Raw genomic sequence first — 24,031 nt, forward strand, 5'->3', positions numbered from 1 at the left:
TTCAATGGAGGTTTTTAAAAAAGAATAAACTGTACTACAAATTATGGTGAAGCCAATTTAAAAGGAGGCGAGGCAAGTTTCAATGGAGGTTTTTAAAAAGAATAAACTGTACTACAAATTATGGTGAATTGAAGCCAATTTAAAAGGAGGTGAGGCAAGTTTTAATGGAGGTTTTTAAAAAGAATACTGTACTAAGAATTATGGTGAAGCCAATTTAAAAGGAGGTGAGGCAAGTTTCAATGGAGGTTTTTTTAAAGAATAAACTGTATTATGGTGAAGCCAATTTAAAAGGAGGTGAGGCAAGTTTCAATGGAGGTTTTTAAAAAGAATAAACTGTATTATGGTGAAGCCAGTTTAAAAGGAGGTGAGGTAATTAGTTTCAATGGAGGTTTTTAAAAAGAATAAACTGTATTATGGTGAAGCCAGTTTAAAAGGAGGTGAGGCAAGTTTCAATGGAGGTTTTTAAAAAGAATAAACTGTATTATGGTGAAGCCAATTTAAAAGGAGGTGAGGCAAGTTTCAATGGAGGTTTTTAAAAAGAATAAACTGTATATGGTGAAGCCAATTTAAAAGGAGGTGAGGCAAGTTTCAATGGAGGTTTTTAAAAAGAATAAACTGTATTATGGTGAAGCCAATTTAAAAGGAGGTGAGGCAAGTTTTAATGGAGGTTTTTAAAAAGAATAAACTGTATTATGGTGAAGCCAGTTTAAAAGGAGGTGAGGCAAGTTTCAATGGAGGTTTTTAAAAGAGAATAAACTGTACTACAAATTTAAAAGGAGGCGACGCAAGTTTCAATAGAGGTTTTTAAAAAGAATAAACTGTACTACAAATTATGGTGAAGCCAATTTAAAAGGAGGTGAGGTAAGTTTCAATGGAGGTTTTTAAAAAGAATAAACTGTATATGGTGAAGCCAGTTTAAAAGGAGGTGAGGCAAGTTTCAATGGAGGTTTTTAAAAAGAATAAACTGTATTATGGTGAAGCCAGTTTAAAAGGAGGTGAGGTAATTAGTTTCAATGGAGGTTTTTAAAAAGAATAAACTGTATTATGGTGAAGCCAGTTTAAAAGGAGGTGAGGCAAGTTTCAATGGAGGTTTTTAAAAAGAATAAACTGTATTATGGTGAAGCCAGTTTAAAAGGAGGTGAGGTAATTAGTTTCAATGGAGGTTTTTAAAAAGAATAAACTGTATTATGGTGAAGCCAGTTTAAAAGGAGGTGAGGCAAGTTTCAATGGAGGTTTTTAAAAAGAATAAACTGTATTATGGTGAAGCCAATTTAAAAGGAGGTGAGGCAAGTTTCAATGGAGGTTTTTAAAAAGAATAAACTGTATATGGTGAAGCCAATTTAAAAGGAGGTGAGGCAAGTTTCAATGGAGGTTTTTAAAAAGAATAAACTGTATTATGGTGAAGCCAATTTAAAAGGATGTGAGGCAAGTTTCAATGGAGGTTTTTAAAAAGAATAAACTGTATATGGTGAAGCCAATTTAAAAGGAGGTGAGGCAAGTTTCAATGGAGGTTTTTAAAAAGAATAAACTGTATTATGGTGAAGCCAGTTTAAAAGGAGGTGAGGCAAGTTTCAATGGATGTTTTTAAAAAGAATAAACTGTATTATGGTGAAGCCAGTTTAAAAGGAGGTGAGGCAAGTTTTAATGGAGGTTTTTAAAAAGAATAAACTGTACTAATTTATGGTGAAGCCAGTTTAAAAGGAGGTGATCGCGAGGCAAGTTTCAATGGAGGTTTTTAAAAAGAATAAACTACTACAAATTTAAAAGGAGGCGAGGCAAGTTTCAATGGAGGTTTTTAAAAAGAATAAACTGTACTACAAATTATGGTGAATTGAAGCCAATTTAAAAGGAGGTGAGGCAAGTTTTAATGGAGGTTTTTAAAAAGCTCCTGTACTAAGAATTATGGTGAAGCCAATTTAAAAGGAGGTGAGGCAAGTTTCAATGGAGGTTTTTTTAAAGAATAAACTGTATTATGGTGAAGCCAATTTAAAAGGAGGTGAGGCAAGTTTCAATGGAGGTTTTTAAAAAGAATAAACTTATGGTGAAGCCAATTTAAAAGGAGGTGAGGCAATTTCAATGGAGGTTTTTAAAAAGAATAAACTGTATTATGGTGAAGCCAATTTAAAAGGAGGTGAGGCAAGTTTTAATGGAGGTTTTTAAAAAGAATAAACTGTATTATGGTGAAGCCAGTTTAAAAGGAGGTGAGGCAAGTTTCAATGGAGGTTTTTAAAAAAGAATAAACTGTACTACAAATTTAAAAGGAGGCGACGCAAGTTTCAATAGAGGTTTTTAAAAAGAATAAACTGTACTACAAATTATGGTGAAGCCAATTTAAAAGGAGGTGAGGTAAGTTTCAATGGAGGTTTTTAAAAAAGAATAAACTGTACTACAAATTATGGTGAAGCCAATTTAAAAGGAGGTGAGGCAAGTTTTAATGGAGGTTTTTAAAAAGAATAAACTGTATTATGGTGAAGCCAATTTAAAAGGAGGTGAGGCAAGTTTCAATGGAGGTTTTTAAAAAGAATAAACTGTACTACAAATTATCATTGAAGCCAATTTAAAAGGAGGTGAGGCAAGTTTTAATGGAGGTTTTTAAAAAGAATAAACTGTACTACAAATTTAAAAGGAGGCGAGGCAAGTTTCAATGGAGGTTTTTAAAAAGAATAAACTGTACTACAAATTATGGTGAAGCCAATTTAAAAGGAGGTGAGGCAAGTTTTAATGGAGGTTTTTAAAAAGAATAAACTGTATATGGTGAAGCCAATTTAAAAGGAGGTGAGGCAAGTTTCAATGGAGGTTTTTAAAAAGAATAAACTGTATTATGGTGAAGCCAGTTTAAAAGGAGGTGAGGCAAGTTTCAATGGAGGTTTTTAAAAGAGAATAAACTGTACTACAAATTTAAAAGGAGGCGACGCAAGTTTCAATAGAGGTTTTTAAAAAGAATAAACTGTACTACAAATTATGGTGAAGCCAATTTAAAAGGAGGTGAGGTAAGTTTCAATGGAGGTTTTTAAAAAGAATAAACTGTATTATGGTGAAGCCAGTTTAAAAGGAGGTGAGGCAAGTTTCAATGGAGGTTTTTAAAAAGAATAAACTGTATTATGGTGAAGCCAGTTTAAAAGGAGGTGAGGTAATTAGTTTCAATGGAGGTTTTTAAAAAGAATAAACTGTATTATGGTGAAGCCAGTTTAAAAGGAGGTGAGGCAAGTTTCAATGGAGGTTTTTAAAAAGAATAAACTGTATTATGGTGAAGCCAATTTAAAAGGAGGTGAGGCAAGTTTCAATGGAGGTTTTTAAAAAGAATAAACTGTATATGGTGAAGCCAATTTAAAAGGAGGTGAGGCAAGTTTCAATGGAGGTTTTTAAAAAGAATAAACTGTATTATGGTGAAGCCAATTTAAAAGGAGGTGAGGCAAGTTTTAATGGAGGTTTTTAAAAAGAATAAACTGTATTATGGTGAAGCCAGTTTAAAAGGAGGTGAGGCAAGTTTCAATGGAGGTTTTTAAAAAAGAATAAACTGTACTACAAATTTAAAAGGAGGCGACGCAAGTTTCAATAGAGGTTTTTAAAAAGAATAAACTGTACTACAAATTATGGTGAAGCCAATTTAAAAGGAGGTGAGGTAAGTTTCAATGGAGGTTTTTAAAAAAGAATAAACTGTACTACAAATTATGGTGAAGCCAATTTAAAAGGAGGTGAGGCAAGTTTTAATGGAGGTTTTTAAAAAGAATAAACTGTATTATGGTGAAGCCAATTTAAAAGGAGGTGAGGCAAGTTTCAATGGAGGTTTTTAAAAAGAATAAACTGTACTACAAATTATCATTGAAGCCAATTTAAAAGGAGGTGAGGCAAGTTTTAATGGAGGTTTTTAAAAAGAATAAACTGTACTACAAATTTAAAAGGAGGCGAGGCAAGTTTCAATGGAGGTTTTTAAAAAGAATAAACTGTACTACAAATTATGGTGAAGCCAATTTAAAAGGAGGTGAGGCAAGTTTTAATGGAGGTTTTTAAAAAGAATAAACTGTATATGGTGAAGCCAATTTAAAAGGAGGTGAGGCAAGTTTCAATGGAGGTTTTTAAAAAGAATAAACTGTATTATGGTGAAGCCAGTTTAAAAGGAGGTGAGGCAAGTTTCAATGGAGGTTTTTAAAAGAGAATAAACTGTACTACAAATTTAAAAGGAGGCGACGCAAGTTTCAATAGAGGTTTTTAAAAAGAATAAACTGTACTACAAATTATGGTGAAGCCAATTTAAAAGGAGGTGAGGTAAGTTTCAATGGAGGTTTTTAAAAAGAATAAACTGTATTATGGTGAAGCCAGTTTAAAAGGAGGTGAGGCAAGTTTCAATGGAGGTTTTTAAAAAGAATAAACTGTATTATGGTGAAGCCAGTTTAAAAGGAGGTGAGGTAATTAGTTTCAATGGAGGTTTTTAAAAAGAATAAACTGTATTATGGTGAAGCCAGTTTAAAAGGAGGTGAGGCAAGTTTCAATGGAGGTTTTTAAAAAGAATAAACTGTATTATGGTGAAGCCAATTTAAAAGGAGGTGAGGCAAGTTTCAATGGAGGTTTTTAAAAAGAATAAACTGTATATGGTGAAGCCAATTTAAAAGGAGGTGAGGCAAGTTTCAATGGAGGTTTTTAAAAAGAATAAACTGTATGGTGAAGCCAATTTAAAAGGAGGTGAGGCAAGTTTTAATGGAGGTTTTTAAAAAGAATAAACTGTATTATGGTGAAGCCAGTTTAAAAGGAGGTGAGGCAAGTTTCAATGGAGGTTTTTAAAAAAGAATAAACTGTACTACAAATTTAAAAGGAGGCGACGCAAGTTTCAATAGAGGTTTTTAAAAAGAATAAACTGTACTACAATGGTGAAGCCAATTTAAAAGGAGGTGAGGTAAGTTTCAATGGAGGTTTTTAAAAAGAATAAACTGTATTGGTGAAGCCAGTTTAAAAGGAGGTGAGGCAAGTTTCAATGGAGGTTTTTAAAAAGAATAAACTGTATTATGGTGAAGCCAGTTTAAAAGGAGGTGAGGTAAGTTTCAATGGAGGTTTTTAAAAAGAATAAACTGTATTATGGTGAAGCCAGTTTAAAAGGAGGTGAGGCAAGTTTCAATGGAGGTTTTTAAAAAGAATAAACTGTATATGGTTAAGCCAATTTAAAAGGAGGTGAGGCAAGTTTCAATGGAGGTTTTTAAAAAAGAATAAACTGTACTACAAATTTAAAAGGAGGCGACGCAAGTTTCAATAGAGGTTTTTAAAAAGAATAAACTGTATTACAAATTATGGTGAAGCCAATTTAAAAGGAGGTGAGGCAATTAGTTAATGGAGGTTTTTAAAAAGAATAAACTGTATTACAAGTTATGGTGAAGGCAATTTGAGAGGAGGTGAGGCATGTCTACAATGATTTTTTTAAAAGAATGATAAGTGTAGAATATAATTCAAATGATGAAACCATCTTGAGAGGTGCATGAGGCAAGTCTACAATGAGGTTTCTAAAAACAATGAATAGTGAAGAAAAAGATCGCAATTGCTTTTAATAATCCACAAAATTGTGTAGTTATTTATTTCATGCAAATTGCTATTAATTGATTATGCTCATTTGTGCATAATTAGTATACTATACCTATTCCTCTAACTCCCTAAATAAAGCTCCAAATGTTCTAATTTTTTGTTTAGAAACTCTTTGTGGTGTTCTTCGATAATGTATTTCTTGTGTTTTTACCTTTGTATTGCATTGTTTTTTTTCAACGATGCTCGGACTCTCGTAACAGCATAAAATAAATCAGTTTAGTTCAACAAAACTAAAAACAATTAGGCATTCATGAATTTTGGTTGAAAACGCATATTCCATTGACGTGGTACACAAATATCACAATTTTGAGCCATTTTTGTCTGATATGCACTTACAAATTGTTTGGTAATTTTCAGAACCCAGTACCCGGGCTTCGCAAAACTGGTCTCAAAACATGCAAAAGACTTTTTTTTTTAAATCGCAGAGCTCAGAGCCCCCCCCCCCCCCCCTGCGTAAATAGGTTAAGTTTGCATTAATTTTGAACTTTTCCATTCCCAAATACGTAATATCCCCTCCCCAAAAATGCAATTGTCACTGAAATGGAATATACATAATATATTTTTTAATAAGCCATATTTGCAAAATAATCATCATGTCATCCTTTGTCAACAAGAAATCTGTACATGTCCTCTGGAAGAAAATAATACCTCGGCCGCCTATTAAATTCTAAGTTTTGATTTTGTAAGTATTTTACTTAGCAATTTGGCTGGCTTATCAAAATGCTTAAACTTGTATGCAGATCAGATCTCAGAATTTACCTTATCCAAATTGAACTAAATACTAATACCCATTGTGATGTTATAAATTTTGAGGCAAATAGTGCCAAATGTGTGAATGTATTTCTGTGCGTATCATTTTTGTATATGTAGACTTAAGTCTAGTAGATGGCTGACTTACATTTAAGCAAAATATTTAGCCAAAAAAAAATGCAATTGAATACCAAAGATGGATAAGTATTTTACTTTTGCAAAATACTGAGTAAAATATACTTGAAATTGTGGCTTTAAGAGTAGCATTGAATACCGGCCCTGTTCCTCATCATCATTATCATCCCACTACCACACCAGTTTCTGCAGCACAAACTTTAACTTTCATAGGTTGAGTCCATTTCAAAGCCAACACTCTCACTTTAACTTTCTTTTTTCTCTTATAACATGACGTCCACACACTGCCAATCACATCCTTACAACACCAACTGTCAGAGGACAACAGAACTGCAGTTACCATAGCATTACCCCCAAAACACCACTCAATTTTGAATTGATCCAAATGAAATATGACTGTGTTGCACAAAAAAAAGCTATGTAGTCATAGTAGATTTTATTGACTTGTACATTCATAAGGCTATACATATATTTTGAGTAATTGTTGTGTTGTCTTCAGTGATAGTTGGTACCCACTGTGCTTATGGCCAACTTTGGTAAAGGCATACATTGAATAAACTTTTATGTACTGAAAATGATGACAGAATATATTCTAAAAAAATAACATTACAAATGCATGACAGGTAATACAACATATTTCAACATGAACTATTTCACAATTTGCCAACATGACAATAAAAACTAACCTTAAAAAATAGTAGAAGCTGATGTTGGATGGAAAAGAATATTTTTGTCATACAGCTTGAAAGACATTATATATGTGTGCACTTAATGGTATCTACATGATCATTAAGTTCTTCTACACAGCTTGATATAATGTTGATTTATCCAGTTTGGCAAGTACTGTTGTGGTTGAGGCAAGGTTAATGGTTTTTCTGAATACTGAACCCCATTTTGTGTAACGAAATGAAATCTACCAGAGTTACATGACAAAGTACAATAGAAGAAAATACCAACAGCTAGGCAAGCTTTTTTACATAAATATTTTTTTTTCCATATACTCTTTGATATTTTTTCTCAAAACAAATGTGGCCAGCCACCCAAATATCAACAATAAGTTGCCAGGGAAGGTTCGTAGAAAATAACCAAAATAGTAATTCAGTTTTCCAAACGCATATTTAGAATATTGGTTTATCCGAAAAAAAAAAGAAATTTCTTCATACTGTCAAAATGTGAGGTTGTAAAAGTTGAAGACAAAATACAAGACTTTGATATCCGTGTTTTGCTCACTGCTAAGTAGTTGAACTACATATTACACATCGCATGCTTAAGTGAACCCCAAATCTTGTTCTCTTATTTGTTGAAGCTCTCACCAAACTTCTTCTGCATTCAATGAAGTACAAGGGATATTATTGATCAATATTAACAAGATAAATCATTTTACAGCTTAGGATGTGATCGCTCAAGATCAATGAGAATCTTTAAATCAATGTATTTATTGTTGGTATTGGGGTGGCTGGACACATATAGCAATATATTCTCGCTGTTAGAAAAAACAAGTGACAATTACATTAGTTAACAGCAAGTATTATAAAACCAATTCATGATCATGGAAAGCAACTGCAGCTTGAGTAAATAAAAATATACGCTATAATACAGTTTAAAATACGTTTATTTTCAGTACTGGCAGGCCTAGGATCATGATAAAAGGTAATAAAAGTTAGCAAGTACTGTGTGATAACGGCATGCATTCTAATCAAGTTTTTGCACAAACATCTACAAAGACTGTTGAGTGGGCAGCACAAATGGTCGCAAATTATGTTCAAAATGATATGAGACAGTCTAAAAATACTGAATAAAACACAAAGGTCATATAATCTTGCATCAAATAGTTATCAAAGAAATTTATCAGCCTCAATGCCGATTAATGCTAACAAACAATGTATCATTATTTACACAGGTGATTCTCCATGATTTAACAGTAGCAAGTATCGTAGGAATAAGAAACCCTAAGTTGAATGGATACAATTAGCCGTTGATGTTTTATGACTAACTAGATGGATTCTCAACTACATGCAGTCAAAATTTATGGCACTGCCTTTGCTAGACCAAGAATATATTATATATTTACATTTTTAACATGACCTTGCTGACAATAGAAATTTGACTAAAAATCTTCACTCACACAAGAGGTAATTTTCAAATTGATCCTTTCAAAGAATTCAGGAGATTAAAAAGTTATCAGTCAGAGTGCAGATTCATCCTAATCCTCTCGTGGCTTGTGTTTTGGTCTTCATCAAGCTCATTACATATGCAAAACATCTGTAGTCACAAATATCACTTGGAAGAAAGAATACGCTTTTTGAGGACATACTGTTATACCATGCACTTTGACCTCATGGGCTAACATTTCACCAGTCATATGCACAGATAAGCCATATTGGAAGTAGAACCCTCAAATGATTCTATAAGACTTGGGAATAGGAGATATTTTGGGTATACATGTATATTGATGTCTGTGACCTATGAACTTGAACTACTACTATTTACTGAGATTATCTGCCTTAAATGTGCATTCAGGAACCAAGCTTGAATTTCACCCTATTGACAACTGTACAGTTAATATGAAAATGAACTATTTGAATTTATATAACGACTGCATATCTGTAATCTTGCAATATAATCAGATCCTTAGCTAAACTTTGATTATGAAGTTGATCCCATCCATGATTCTTTACTGAGTTACGGCAAGAACAGGATATATTATGTATTTGATGAGTCATTGACTTTTAACCCCAAAATCTGATCAGATCGTCTCTACTCAATTATACACACTTAGACCAAGTCTAAAGTTGATTAGACCAACTATTCTTAACCCTAAACAGGCCGGGGGGGGGGGTTGAATCAAATCCCCCCTCAACATTTTCTGCGATCATTCCGCCGCGCAAATTTTTTTGACTGCACCACTTGCAAAAAAAAGTCTTGCGCATCTTTTGAGACCAAATTTACGACCCCATGTACACGGTTCTGAAATTACGCAACATTTTGTAAGTGCATATCTGACCAAAAATTGTTCCTAAACGTGATTTTATATACAAAGTCAATGCGAATTGAGTTTTTTCATCTTAGTCATAAAGATATGATTATTTTTACTTTAAACAGCTGAAATCAATTGATTTTAGCATAATTATGCTTCAAAAAGGTTGTGCAATAAATCTGGTGAAAAAAACAAAGAAAAACAAAAGGTTGAAAAACAAAGAAATTCATAAGAAATTTATAAAACAATGAAATACATAAGAAATTGATTTCCAAAACAAATTTTTTTCAATTGAGATTGTTAAGAATGCTACAAAGAATAATTTTACAAAAAATTTGCATTCTAGGAGCTTTATTTAGTGAATTAGAACAAAAAGTATGATTTATGCATAAATTAGCATAATTAACTCATATCAAATAAAATCTCATTATTTTTGAAAATTTTATCATACAGCCTTGTAGATCACATCGCACACTACCAGCGTGCAAATTTTTGCGGCACTCGCGCCATCGGCGACCGAGGTCTTGGGGGGGGGTGGAATCAACCCCCCCCCCCCCTGGCCACTGAACAGCCCTAAAAGCCCGGCCTAGTTAAGGTTAAGTTGTCGGGAGATAAAATTAGCCACACAAGCTGGAATAAGCCTCCTGCAACCATTTCAAGAAGGCAGAACATAATCTTGTATATAGTTGTTAAACAATCCATATTCACATTTTGTATGGTGAAGATTAGCTTTTTCTTGAAAGAGCTGAACTTTTAAGTAAAGGTTGCAAAACTATGCTTCTACCCCTTTTGTCATTGGTGTGATGTAGTTTAATGTTCAACTTGTAATGAACTTATTGAAACAAGGTATAACTACACAATCACAGAGTAGACCTAATACAAATCAAATATTTTTTTCACAAGAGATACTGTTATGGAGTAATTTAGTACTGTTTTACAACAATTACATTAAAGGACAAGTCCACCCCAACAAAAAGTTGATTTGAATAAAAAGAGAAAAAATCAACAAGCATAACACTGAAAATTTCATCAAAATCGGATGTAAAATAAGAAAGTTATGACATTTTAAAGTTTTGCTTAATTAAAAAAAACAGTTATATGCACATCCTGGTCTGTATGCACCTGAGGAGACTGATGACGTCATCCTCTCACTATTTCTTTTGTATTTTATTATAGGAAATATGAAATATTCTAATTTTCTCCTCAATGTCAAGTGATACAACGATTAATTCCTCCCTGAACATGTGGAATTAGCTTTGTTTAATACTATATGGTTCACCATAACTTGTAATACAGTTTATTCTTTTTAAAAACCTCCATTGAAACTTGCCTCACCTCCTTTTAAATTGGCTTCACCATAATTTGTAGTACAGTTTATTCTATTTATAAACCTCCATTGAAACTTGCCTCACCTCCTTTTAAATTTGTAGTACAGTTTATTTTTTTTTAAACCTCCATTGAAACTTGCCTCACCTCCTTTTAAATTGGCTTCACCATAATACAGTTTATTCTTTTCAAAAACCTCCATTGAGGCTTGCCTCACCTCCTTTTAAATTGGCTTCACCATAATTATACAGTTTATTTTTTTAAACCTCCATTGAAACTTGCCTCACCTCCTTTTGAATTGGCTTCACCATAATTTGTAGTACAGTTTATTCTTTTTAAAAACCTCCATTAAAACTTGCCTCACCTCCTTTCAAATTTGTAGTACAGTTTATTCTTTTTAAAAACCTCCATTAAAACTTGCCTCACCTCCTTTTAAATTTGTAGTACAGTTTATTCTTTTAAAAAACCTCAATTGAAACTTGCCTCACCTCCTTTTAAATTGGCTTCACCATAATACAGTTTATTTTTTTAAACCTCCATTGAAACTTGCCTCACCTCCTTTTGAATTGGCTTCACCATAATTTGTAGTACAGTTTATTCTTTTTTAAAAACCTCCATTGAAACTTGCCTCACCTCCTTTTAAATCGGCTTCACCATAATTTGTAGTACAGTTTATTCTTTTTTTAAAACCTCCATTGAAACTTGCCTCACCTCCTTTTGAATTGGCTTCACCATAATTTATAGTACAGTTTATTCTTTTTTAAAAACCTCCATTGAAACTTGCCTCGCCTCCTTTTAAATTTGTAGTACAGTTTATTCTTTTTAAAAACCTCAATTGAAACTTGCCTCACCTCCTTTTAAATTGGCTTCACCATAATTTGTAGTACAGTTTATTCTTTTTAAAAACCTCCATTGAAACTTGCCTCACCTCCTTTTAAATTGGCTTCACCATAATACAGTTTATTCTTTTTAAAAACCTCCATTAAAACTTGCCTCACCTCCTTTTAAATTGGCTTCACCATAATACAGTTTATTATTTTTTAAAACCTCCATTGAAACTTGTCTCACCTCCTTTTAAATTGGCTTCACCATAATACAGTTTATTCTTTTAAAAAACCTCCATTGAGGCTTGCCTCACCTCCTTTTAAATTGGCTTCACCATAACTTGTAATACAGTTTATTCTTTTTAAAAACCTCCATTGAAACTTGCCTCACCTCCTTTCAAATTTGTAGTACAGTTTATTCTTTTAAAAAACTTCAATTGAAACTTGCCTCACCTCCTTTTAAATTGGCTTCACCATAATTTGTAGTACAGTTTATTCTTTTTTTAAAACCTCCATTGAAACTTGCCTCACCTCCTTTTGAATTGGCTTCACCATAATTTGTAGTGTTTATTCTTTTTTAAAAACCTCAATTGAAACTTGCCTCGCCTCCTTTTAAATTTGTAGTACAGTTTATTCTTTTTTAAAAACTTCCATTGAAACTTGCCTCACCTCCTTTTAAACTGGCTTCACCATAATACAGTTTATTCTTTTTAAAAACCTCCATTGAAACTTGCCTCACCTCCTTTTAAATTGGCTTCACCATAATACAGTTTATTCTTTTTAAAAACCTCCATTAAAACTTGCCTCACCTCCTTTTAAATTGGCTTCACCATAATTTGTAATACAGTTTATTCTTTTTTTAAAACCTCCATTGAAACTTACCTCACCTCCTTTTAAATTGGCTTCACCATAATTTGTAGTACAGTTTATTCTTTTTAAAAACCTCTATTGAAACTTGCGTCGCCTCCTTTTAAATTTGTAGTACAGTTTATTCTTTTTAAAAACCTCAATTGAAACTTGCCTCACCTCCTTTTAAATTGGCTTCACCATAATTTGTAGTACAGTTTATTCTTTTTAAAAACTTCCATTGAAACTTGCCTCACCTCCTTTTAAACTGGCTTCACCATAATACAGTTTATTCTTTTTAAAAACCTCCATTGAAACTTGCCTCACCTCCTTTTAAATTGGCTTCACCATAATACAGTTTATTCTTTTTAAAAACCTCCATTAAAACTTGCCTCACCTCCTTTTAAATTGGCTTCACCATAATTTGTAGTACAGTTTATTCTTTTTTTAAAACCTCCATTGAAACTTACCTCACCTCCTTTTAAATTGGCTTCACCATAATTTGTACTAGTACAGTTTATTCTTTTTAAAAACCTCTATTGAAACTTGCGTCGCCTCCTTTTAAATTTGTAGTACAGTTTATTCTTTTTAAAAACCTCAATTGAAACTTGCCTCACCTCCTTTTAAATTGGCTTCACCATAATTTGTAGTACAGTTTATTCTTTTTAAAAACCTCCATTGAAACTTGCCTCACCTCCTTTTAAATTGGCTTCACAGTTTATTCTTTTTAAAAACCTCCATTAAAACTTGCCTCACCTCCTTTTAAATTGGCTTCACCATAATACAGTTTATTCTTTTTTAAAACCTCCATTGAAACTTGTCTCACCTCCTTTTAAATTGGCTTCACCATAATTTGTAGTACAGTTTATTCTTTTTAAAAACCTCCATTGAAACTTGCCTCACCTCCTTTTAAATTGGCTTCACCATAATACAGTTTATTCTTTTTAAAAACCTCCATTAAAACTTGCCTCGCCTCCTTTTAAATTGGCTTCACCATAATACAGTTTATTCTTTTTTAAAACCTCCATTGAAACTTGTCTCACCTCCTTTTAAATTGGCTTCACCATAATATTCAGGTAAGGTATATATTCATTCTTTTTTTTTTAAAACATCATTGTTCACTTCCCTCACCTAGATCATTTGGCTATATATAATACCTTTTATTCTACACTATTCTTCCTGCCTCCCCTGATCTGACATTTGCCTCTCAACGTACTGGAAATAGATACCCTTTTTTCAATATTTTTGTGTTTTTGACACCCTTATCACGTTACGTAGGTAACGTGCCCTCTCTTGAAAAAGACATCCTTTTTACGCGTTTTTTTTGGTCGCGCATGGTATCCACTCGTCAATATAAGTGGCCCCCCCGGGCGTACTGTACATAGTGTTATTTTATTATCTCTTTATATGGGAAACTTCGTTTTACCGAATTGCCATGCACTCTCTCCGACGCGTTTGAAGTCTTAGACAGCATGGCATACTACCAGCCGATGGTACACACACGCACACACACACACACACGTTATTTGACAACTTGTCTCTGGAGCCAAAGTTCCTCGCATATAACTATCTGCATGCCTGCACGCAGTGTGTATTGAACACGCACGACCACGATCTAATGAATATTCATCGGCGAGACTGACGTCATTTTACGAGTCTCCTTTCAAACTTGGATCATAAGTGCCTACCTATTTGTCATCTCAAGATTGTCAATTTTCGTGATGGAGAGGAGGTGTAATAAAAGAAGTCATTTGGTGCATTAATTGATTCCACGCAAAGAAACTTCCTGAAATTCAGAGGTTTTGTATTAACTCGCTTCTGTATAATTTTCAAGTGAATCAAGTAGTGATCGGCCGAATCAGAGTGACCGTAGTTTTAGTTTACTGAACTTCGACCTTCGGCTTCGTCGGACAACTCCTCCAGTGAGACAAGAAACCAAACGTCCAAACCAGTCTCTGCCCGGCCGAAGCAACGGGCAAGGTGAATGCACACGCCCTGCTAATCCCGTCGCGATGCTGGTGTTCTCACTCTCAGCATGTGCCATTTCTTAATTCCACTCTCTACTCAAAATCGAACTTATTACGTTTCTAGGACAAGATAACACTTAAATAACCAACATGGATCTCGGCAAACCTAATCTTCTTCGTTTTTCCAATGTTGTTCTTCGCCTCCCGAGTGTTTTTATTCTGGAATCTCTTTACCATTCGAGGGCTAAAAAACTGATTGAAGATAGCGATGTGCTGAACAATGAAGTGGTGGAAAAGCTTGGAGTTGCACCTGAGAAATTAACTCTTGGTGCTCAATATGTTGGTAAGAATATTCTCAATTACCATCATGATGGTATTTTAATTTGGAAGATGATTTCCCTTGACCATGTTAAAGGGCCCAGGGGCCTGTTGCAGGAAAGGGTCTTTCGTAGAACCATTCTACGTAAGAACGAGATATCGCTCAACTGTTTCACAAAGCCGATTTGGGCGATACGAAGAATGGTCCTTGGAAAGACACCTACAGACATGTCCTACGTAGGCATGATCTTCTTTGCACACTGCCCGCCACCGTCGGCATTGAGAGAAAATGCATTTACGGCAAGCCACACTGACATATCACCTCTAAACATTTTTTTTTGTTGCACTCTGATGCATTTTATCTGGGATGGCGCCAAGTTATGTTTTATATGGGGGCTATAGTTGTCATCAATTTCAGGTCGTCTTTTTGCACGGCAGGACGACCAAAAACGGATGTCATTTTAACTTCTCCGGGGTACATGTATTATTCCCGGGGGTAATGTATAGGGCCAAATATTTTTTTAAATAATATGTTTTCTTCTATTCTCCCTCCGTCTTATCCCCACCCCTTTTCTATTAAAAAAATAAACTTGAAATACTTGAAATGGGCGGCACTATATCTCTTTAGCCGACCCCAGTCATGCTTTCTCATTAAAGATAAACATCAAATTTCTTTAAAAGAAATTATGTAAGGTAAAAAACGTGTTCAATAACATTCAGCAAAAAAAAACAAGACAAACAAAACTAAGATGTTAAACATGCTAAATCATTTATTTATTTTTATTTTATTTTCATTATAATTATTTTTTTTTGCTGAGATTTATTTTAATCAATGAAAATTAATTGTTGGATTTGAAACAGTGAAACAAAACAAAAAACCTGCAGCTAATATTGAATTTAAGATACAGATTAAGCCTATAGCTTACGAATCCATCACAATCATTACAAATGAAGATAAGTTCATTAAAGAAAAGATTATGGAAAGTCCATACGAAGAGGCGCATTTTAAATCTTTTATGTTATTTCTTAAACCTTATATTCTTATATAAACTTCCATAAATTAAGTGATCATCTTTAAATATGACCAGCGTTTATGATCGTTGTCATATTTAGCATTATTTCTGTAAAAGTATTTTTCCATTGCAGATTGATTCACACCTTTTTCTATGTTTTAATTATTATTGCAAAGTACTACTTTATCCACTTGGACATGTTTGCAGCAATTTTCATATTTTCATTTTCTTCTGTTACTCATAATGCAACTGAGGTATGTTTATACTCTAAACACTCACATTTGTATTTCTTGCGTTATATCTGACAAATAAAATAAATAAATTAGATTTTTCACACGCAGCCTCTCATATTTTCCTTTTTAGTCTCATACAATCAGACACTGTTGATTTTGTTTACTCCATTCAAACCCTATATTTACCTCAACAAATAACATAATAACGCATAATTTGCAAAATTATCATTATATACAAGTATTCTATAAAAATACAGAATATTGAACTCATAAATGTCGAAATTACTTAGTTAAATCAATTTTTATGTCGGACAAGGGTCTCTTTCGTTAAAATATCAATAAAAGGTGTCTCTAAAAAGACACCGTGTTCTAAATAAGGGAAATAATGAAAATTTCGATTTTATTTAGTTATGTTTGTGAATCCTTAAAGTTTTTTCTCTTTTAACCTCATAAAGTAAGCTCCATACATCAATTCTACATGCAGTAATAAATAAAACATTATTTGATCTCCTTTTATTGAAATATCGGATTTTATGTAAAGTCGTCATTCAGAAATAAAAGGTTCAGGTGACGATGAAGACTAAATATTTTTCCGATACTATCAATATCAAACGATGTCGCGGACTTGGAAGACAAAATTGCCTTTGTGAAAAGGAAAGCGCTGATTTGTCGCCAATCTTCCTATCTCGGAAGAATGGTCCTAGGACGTTCCTACGTATCGCTCATCTCGTCATGCAACAGGCCCCAGCCACTGACAAATCATGGGGAAATTGAATCAATACGAAATTTGCAAAAGGCCAATTGACTTGCATAATATAATCCGTCCGTCATGAGCGCCCGTCGGACTAATGAGATAAAAGTTCGGACAGCACGAATTTGACCGAACTTGTGATGGTTATTTACTTCGGATCATCGCAGTTCCAGTTACCAACAACCCCAACATGGGCTCCCAATTCTTAGACTCATAGCAGGTCTCTAGATTGCTAAACCAAAATAAATAACCTCTGTGAAGTTACATGTTTCAAAGTGAAAACATGCAGTTTACTTCTGGCCCGGGAGGGCCACTTACGTTGACGAGTGGATACCATGCGCGACCCAAAAAACATGTAAAAAGGATGTCTTTTTCAAGATAGGGCACGTTACGTATGTAACGTGATAAAGGTGTCAAAAACACAAAAATAATGAAAAAAGTATCTATTTCGCTAGGAAAGCTACGTGTTTAGGGTCAAATTTGCGGGGATGATAAAGCAAAATTAAATGTTTTATAAAGGATGTCCTTTTTGCCCTAACACTATGTGTTTAGAGTCCGATTTGCGCGAGGTGTGGAAGGTGGGGCCGTATACTAAACTAAATGATGTGTAAAGGTAAACCCGACGACCGACGGACCTGTGACATATCGCTGTACTTGTTTAGGGGTTAATTTACAGGGAATACTTGTCAAGAGTATACGTTTTGTTTCCAATACTTGTTAAGGGTAAGGTTTCACACGCCAATACTTGTTAAGGGGTGCATTTTCAGAATATGGAAAATACGTGTTTAGGGTGCTTTTCGAGACCCCGTGGTCGCGCATGGTATCCACTCGTCAATGGAAGTGGCCCCCCGGGACTTCTGGTTGGTTAGTCTACTAACTATTGCTCTCATACATATATGCCGGCGCCTATTACATAACACCCCAGGCATGCATGCAGCCGAGTGAAAGACTTGAATCCCTTCTCTGTTCTGAGATAAGCCTTGATTTCCCCATGATTTGTCAATGAAAGGTCGCTTTAACTTAATCATGTTGACACTGTTCTGACATAGCCTTGAGTCAAGTTGAGGACTCCATGATGATATTTTTTAATATTTTGACATATACTTCTTCATCATGGAGCCTTGAACCGCCTGCCATATATGTATAAGAGACACATCAAAACAAAGATGGATTTCCCTAGAAAATCCATCTTTTAAGATAAATATCACGTAAATGTTATTGATTATATTTATTTTTACACCTTCATACGCATTAAAACTTGGTTAATGAAAAGGTGAAAAATTTAAGGTTTCTTACCAGACCGATCTCGTGTAGATCCCTCGATCCGTTTGTCAATAAAGCAAATACAATAGGTCTGACCCTTGAACTGCTTTGTTATGACGTACCTTTGATTAGCGATGTTACAAAATGCCGTTTTGAAGAACAATTTATAGATAAAAATTATTATTTAACAAATACTAAAATTTAATACATGATTATCTATAAATTCACGCTCAAGCAAACAATGCATTGTTTCCCTCCCTGAAAAAAATTAAGCACAGAGGGTTTCTTGGCCCAGCGCACAAAGAGTAATAAGGACAAGTCCACCCCAACAAAAAGTTGATTTGAATAAAGGAAGAAAAATACAACAAGCATAACACTGAAAATTTCATCAAAATCGGATCTAAAATGCGAGTTATGACATTTTAAATTTTCACTTTAATAATTTCACACTATAGTTTATATGCACATCCCGGTCGGTGTGCAAATGAGGGAACTGATGACATCACTCACTCACATTTTCTTATGTATTTTATTATTATAAATATGAAATACTCCAATTCTCTCCTCATTGTCCTGTGAAACAAAGTTTTATTTCTCCCTGAACATGTGGAATTACCCTTGTTTAACATTATATAGTCAGTCAAGTTGGTCCTTATTGTCAAATCTGTAAAAATAGAAATATTGTATAATTCAAACAATAAAAAACAAAAGAAATAGTGGGTGAGGGACATCATTGATTCTCTCATTTGCTTGTGACTGAATTGTGCATATATACTAGTAACTATTTTGTGAAAAATAAGCGAAACTTTAAAATGTCATAATTTTATGATTTTACATCCGATTTGGATGAAATTTTCAGAGTTATGCTTGTCTGATTTTTCTCTGTTGATTCAAATCAACATTTTTCTGAGGTGGACTTGAACCTTTAAGGCTTTATCATGTTGGCGTTATCATGGAATTGGGAACCACCATTGAGATTGTACAGCAGTGCTGTATTCAGTCTCACGCATCAATTATTTCATTCCAACTCCATTCACTTGGACACAAGTACATGTGTAGAAATCGACAAGTGATAAATTGGCTCCACATATTGTAGTTTCATTTTCTCTATTTATTCATCCACTAGTTTCAATGGTAAGGTATACTTGGCTTTTAAAGCAGAACAGTGAATCCAAATGCCAATATTTGTGGTACTTTTATTTTTTATTTTCAAAACATACCAACTTTTTATTATTGGGACCATAGGCTAGTTAATGATTTCCCCCAATTTTTTCTCATTCCTTTGCTCTACAGGTTATCTGATTGCTCTTCTGTTGCATGCTTTGCCGCTGCACATGCTCTTCAAGTTCTATGTCCACATGATCGTTGGTATCCTGATCCTTGCCTCCCACCATCTCTCCAGCCACTACCTTGCCCTACAAGCCCACGCTGACCCTGCCAGTCACGAGTCTATCTACAACACCACCTCCAGCATTCATCAGCTCTTCATGTTCATCAGTCTCCAGACAGTGATCTGCGTGGTTTGCTCGCAGCTTCTCAAGACGAGGCACATCTGGGCCTTTGCGTCATACCTTTTACCGCTTCTTGCGCGAGCCTGCGGGCTGTCAGTGCCATTCGCGGTGGTCATGCACGCAATTGCAGAAATCATCTGTATGGTAGTCGTCACTGTCTTTACCCTGAGGCACATCCTGGTGCCATACCGCCTGGCTCTCATTGGGTTGCAGACCTTGCAGGAGTATATCGAGTTGTATGGAATTGTCAGTGTCGTTTTGGCCCTTTATAACAGGTTCTTTGTGCCTGCCATATACTTGGTGTTCTGGATAACCATATTTTTGTACCAGCTCTACTCATACTTTGCCAACAAAAGCCATATGGCTGTGCAGGAGAAATGGGTTCTGATCCTTCTTGCATCTGTAGCGGATTGTTGCGTCAGCCCCTGGAGCCTGGTTGGGCTCAGCTTCACAGTGTCCTACACAGCGTATATTGTGCTTACATTCTGCAAGGTGTACCTGAAGGGATTCAGTGAGAGAGAACATAGGGATTTCCTGCACAGAGGATGGACAGAAGGGGTGACTCTTATGTTGCTGGCAATGCAGACAGGCCTTCTCAGCCTGAAAAAGTTTGAGAAAATCCTCCTCCTCAGTATTGTACTCTTTATTGTGATCTCGTCTACAATCCAATCTATCCATGAACTGACCAACCCTGTGTTGTTGTCTCTTGGAGCATCCAACAATCGCAGTGTTGGGAAACATGTCAAAGTTCTGGCCCTCAGTTTCGCCTTGATGTGTGTCCCGCTATATATGAGCTACATGGTTTTCACTATTTTTGACATGGAGCTGTGGCTTTTAATCATTGTGTCAAGTTGCTTGCTGACAGCTATTCAGACGTTGGGTTCAGTCTTGATCTATGCCCTCTTTATGGTGGATCACCGCTACGAAACACCTTGGGAATCGCTGGATGATGTCATCTATAGCATCCAATCTCTGTGCCATATTCTAGAGTTTTTCCTGGCCCTTTTTGTCCTCTGCTATGGAGGGCTGGAATCTATGAATGCCAGCTACAACCTCACTGGCGGTTTAGTGATCGTGGTGCACTCCTACTTCAACGTGTACCAACGTGCTCAAGCGGGATGGAATACCTTCATAAAGCGTCGCAATGCATCGCGGAAGATCAGCCATCTCCCCAAGGCAGACCCTGCAGAGTTGTCCTCCAGGAAAGATCTCTGTCCGATCTGTTATGAAGAGATGCTGTCAGCGTGCATCACCCCTTGCAAGCATTTATTCCACAGTATCTGCTTGCGGAAGTGGCTCTATGTCCAGGAGAAGTGTCCGTTGTGTCACAGTGCTATTGTGGAATCCAATCCCAGCGGGTCTGGTGATAACGTAAGTCAAGACCAACAGCCCACCAACCAGGAACAAGACAGTTCGCAGCCGGGTGCTCATGGGGATGCTGATTCAGCTATAACTGATTCAGCTACAGACAGCGCCAAGGTACTGCCTTCACAAGAATGCCCTCAAAATGCTACCACCGATTCCCCATCAGAATCTAGGTCAGTATCAACAGTTAACTCGGGAGAAGATTCCAACTCAATGTCAAAAGGTGTTGCATGTGTTTCCCCTGAAGACCAAAATTGCTCCAAGAGCTTGCACAGTTCCATTCCTGCTAATGTTTTAGTGAGTTAAATAATGTGAATATTCAGATTCTTTTATGTCTTTTTTTTCTAGAGAAATGTATGATGGTAAATCTTTAGAAAAATAAAACAGCAGATATTTGTGTGAAGAGTACATGTAGCTTAAAAGGCTCAGTGCATCACCACTTGATATGCTGTACATGTACTTTGTACAAAGTTGCTGTATGTTCAAATATTTTTTTAAAGATGAAATTGCTAATTGAAATTGCAAGTGAGGTTCCATTCAAATCACATTCAAATTGGAAAGTTTGCGGAAATGAAATATAATCAGGTATGATTTGAAAATGGAATAATCTAAATCTACTTGTATTTGAACAAGTACAGTACACCCCATCAGATTGGACCTTTCTTTATAATTATAGTGCAAAAGCTTTCTTGCAAAAATGCCATTGTCCATTAGGCTTGCCAGTATATCTATTATCCTGCATTTGATCAAATTTTAGAGGCTTTCGTATATATGTATTCTGTAGCTTTATAAGGTTTTGTCCACCTGAACAAAAATTTGATTTGAAACAAATTCCTGAAAAAATAATATAACTACCACTAGCACATTACAAAATGTTACATGCACACTATAGATATTTGTTATCACTAGTCTGCACAATGTATTTGTACATTGTATGTACAATTGTACATGTACATATAATGTGATATTTATTTTTGGGGGGCTCAAATAATGTAAAAAATGTAATCTGACTCCTCATTGAACCAGTGAAATCAGCATAAAAATGTGTGGTTCAACAAAGAAAAGTGAAATATTTTAATACATGTACATGTAGTTGAAATGTACCAAAATTACTACATGGTACAATTGTACACAAAGAATAGTGTTTGACATACATTATAAGCACTTGCACATCGACATCAACCATGATGCATTTCGCTGTTAAATATGTACAGATAAAATTGCAAAACTATAAAATCTTATATATTTCTCATTCTACCTGTACATGTGTATCAAATTTTGATGAAATCGTCAGTATTTTGCTTGTCTAATTGTACTCTATTCCTCTTGATATTGGATGGACTTGGCCTTTAAGTCTTCTTTAATGTAGATATTAATATTATGATTTATTATGTAATGGGGATATGACAGGGTTAATGATCAACATTATGCGTACATGTATGTGTATGCATATTATGATGGCCTTTGATCCCGTTTATACAGTAATGCATACATGTATGTGTGTAGATGTTTATAAAGTATAATGTTAAATTTTGTACTTGTGAATGACTTGAAAATGTAAAAATTGTATTATTACTGTACATGCATACATTTAGAAAAATATTTACTTGTACATGTACATGTAGATGTTTCAGTAATGTCGACCATGTAATCTGCAGTAAGTTCTATTTGGTAAATTCCAATGTCTTGAAATTAAGTGCATGTACTACATTTTACATGATGCAATTTCATTTGATGTATTGCCATTGAATTGAAAGATAATTGAGGCTGACTTGAAGATGATAATGCTGAATAACAAATATTCCCAATTTTGGTTTCTTCCAAGTTCCAGCTTACAAATCGCAATTACAGTGTTCTACATTACACTGTAGTCAGTGTATTGTGCATTCATGAATTGATATATTTATAGTCTGATGAGCATTGCTCATCAAACTGCAGCAACTCTTGTTATTTTAATTGAAATGCTTATATCTAAATGCACTTCCTAGAGCTGCGTCACCTTGAATTTTATAAATGCAATGGTATACCTAAACCTAGAGATCATCTGCTACATGTAGCTCATTGCTTGTTGCTGAAAAATATTGTTTTGAAGGGGGAGGGGGATTCTAAAAAAAAATAAGCGAAACATAACAGAATTATTTTCTTTCCCTGCTGTGCTGATTTTTGATGTGTGAAAAATGCCAAATTGATCTTAATAATCTGAAAGCTTTAATAAAAGATGCCTCACTTGCCAGGTGCCACAACTGATATGAAATAATTAATTCAAAAAATATGTTCAAGATGTAAAGCTCTCTCTTGCTGAAATGTCCCATTGTGTATAATTTACAGAATATTAAAAATAGCTTTATTTTTTTGAAAAATATGATTTAAAAGGTGATATGTTCAGTCATTGGTGAGCAAATGTAATGTATGTACTGATCATAATTTGAATATTTGGGTAGTATCCCAAGCATAAGGTATGATGTATGCTGAGCATTAATGTTCATGTACTATGGTGGTCCGCAGTGTTAGGGGCCCTACCGGTATACATATAGATGATTTCTGACCACCACTCATGATAAACACTACTTCTGACCACCACTAATTTCAAACGGAAAGTCTTTCAAACAGAACTCTGTGCAGAGAAGAATTGTACTTGCATTGATTTCCATCTTTAATCTTGTTTCCTTTGCACGATTTACAACATTAAAGCATTATCTTCAAAGAAATGCCAATGCCAATATTAGTTAAATGATGTTCATTCACTTTAAAAGGCATCAAAACAACTGCATGTGATTCTGCCAAAAAAGAAGAAAGAAAAACTTAGCCTTTGCTGTGAAATTGCGACCACCACTAAGAAGTCTGTAGCTAGAACACTGATGTAAATGTACACATGCAATCCCGTGCAAAACATGTGTACATCGATGAGGTGGTATGTTTGAAAAATGGTCCATAACAGGAAGAATGAAAATGAGGAAGGAAGACATTGCTTACAATGTAGGTTATGTTATTATAGTTCATATCACTCATGGCATGTCACTCATTCACTTTAAAGTGGCATTATCACATTTCATTCCTGGTGATGGCTAATCAATGCTACATGTAGCTACATGTATGTACAGTCATGAATTGGACTCCAAAACGATTGATGATGATAGCCTTGATTGGTCTGGCCCATAACAGGGCTCGACACTAGCAGTGGCCC

General features: G+C 34.7%; 1 protein-coding gene across 1 annotated transcript; it reads left to right on the top strand.

The window, feature by feature from the left end:
• The first annotated feature begins 14,098 nt into the window (after nt 1–14,098).
• LOC129273630 (RING finger protein 145-like) lies at nt 14,099–23,629 on the top strand. Its single transcript, XM_054910695.2, has 2 exons — nt 14,099–14,736; nt 19,265–23,629. Exons 1-2 carry the CDS (start codon nt 14,544–14,546, stop codon nt 21,151–21,153), a joined length of 2,082 nt encoding a protein of 693 aa, XP_054766670.2. The 5' UTR covers nt 14,099–14,543; the 3' UTR covers nt 21,154–23,629.
• The last annotated feature ends 402 nt before the right edge of the window (nt 23,630–24,031 follow it).

This window comes from Lytechinus pictus, chromosome 12 (genome assembly GCF_037042905.1).
Source record: "Lytechinus pictus isolate F3 Inbred chromosome 12, Lp3.0, whole genome shotgun sequence".
NCBI classification, from domain to species: Eukaryota; Metazoa; Echinodermata; class Echinoidea; order Temnopleuroida; family Toxopneustidae; genus Lytechinus; species Lytechinus pictus.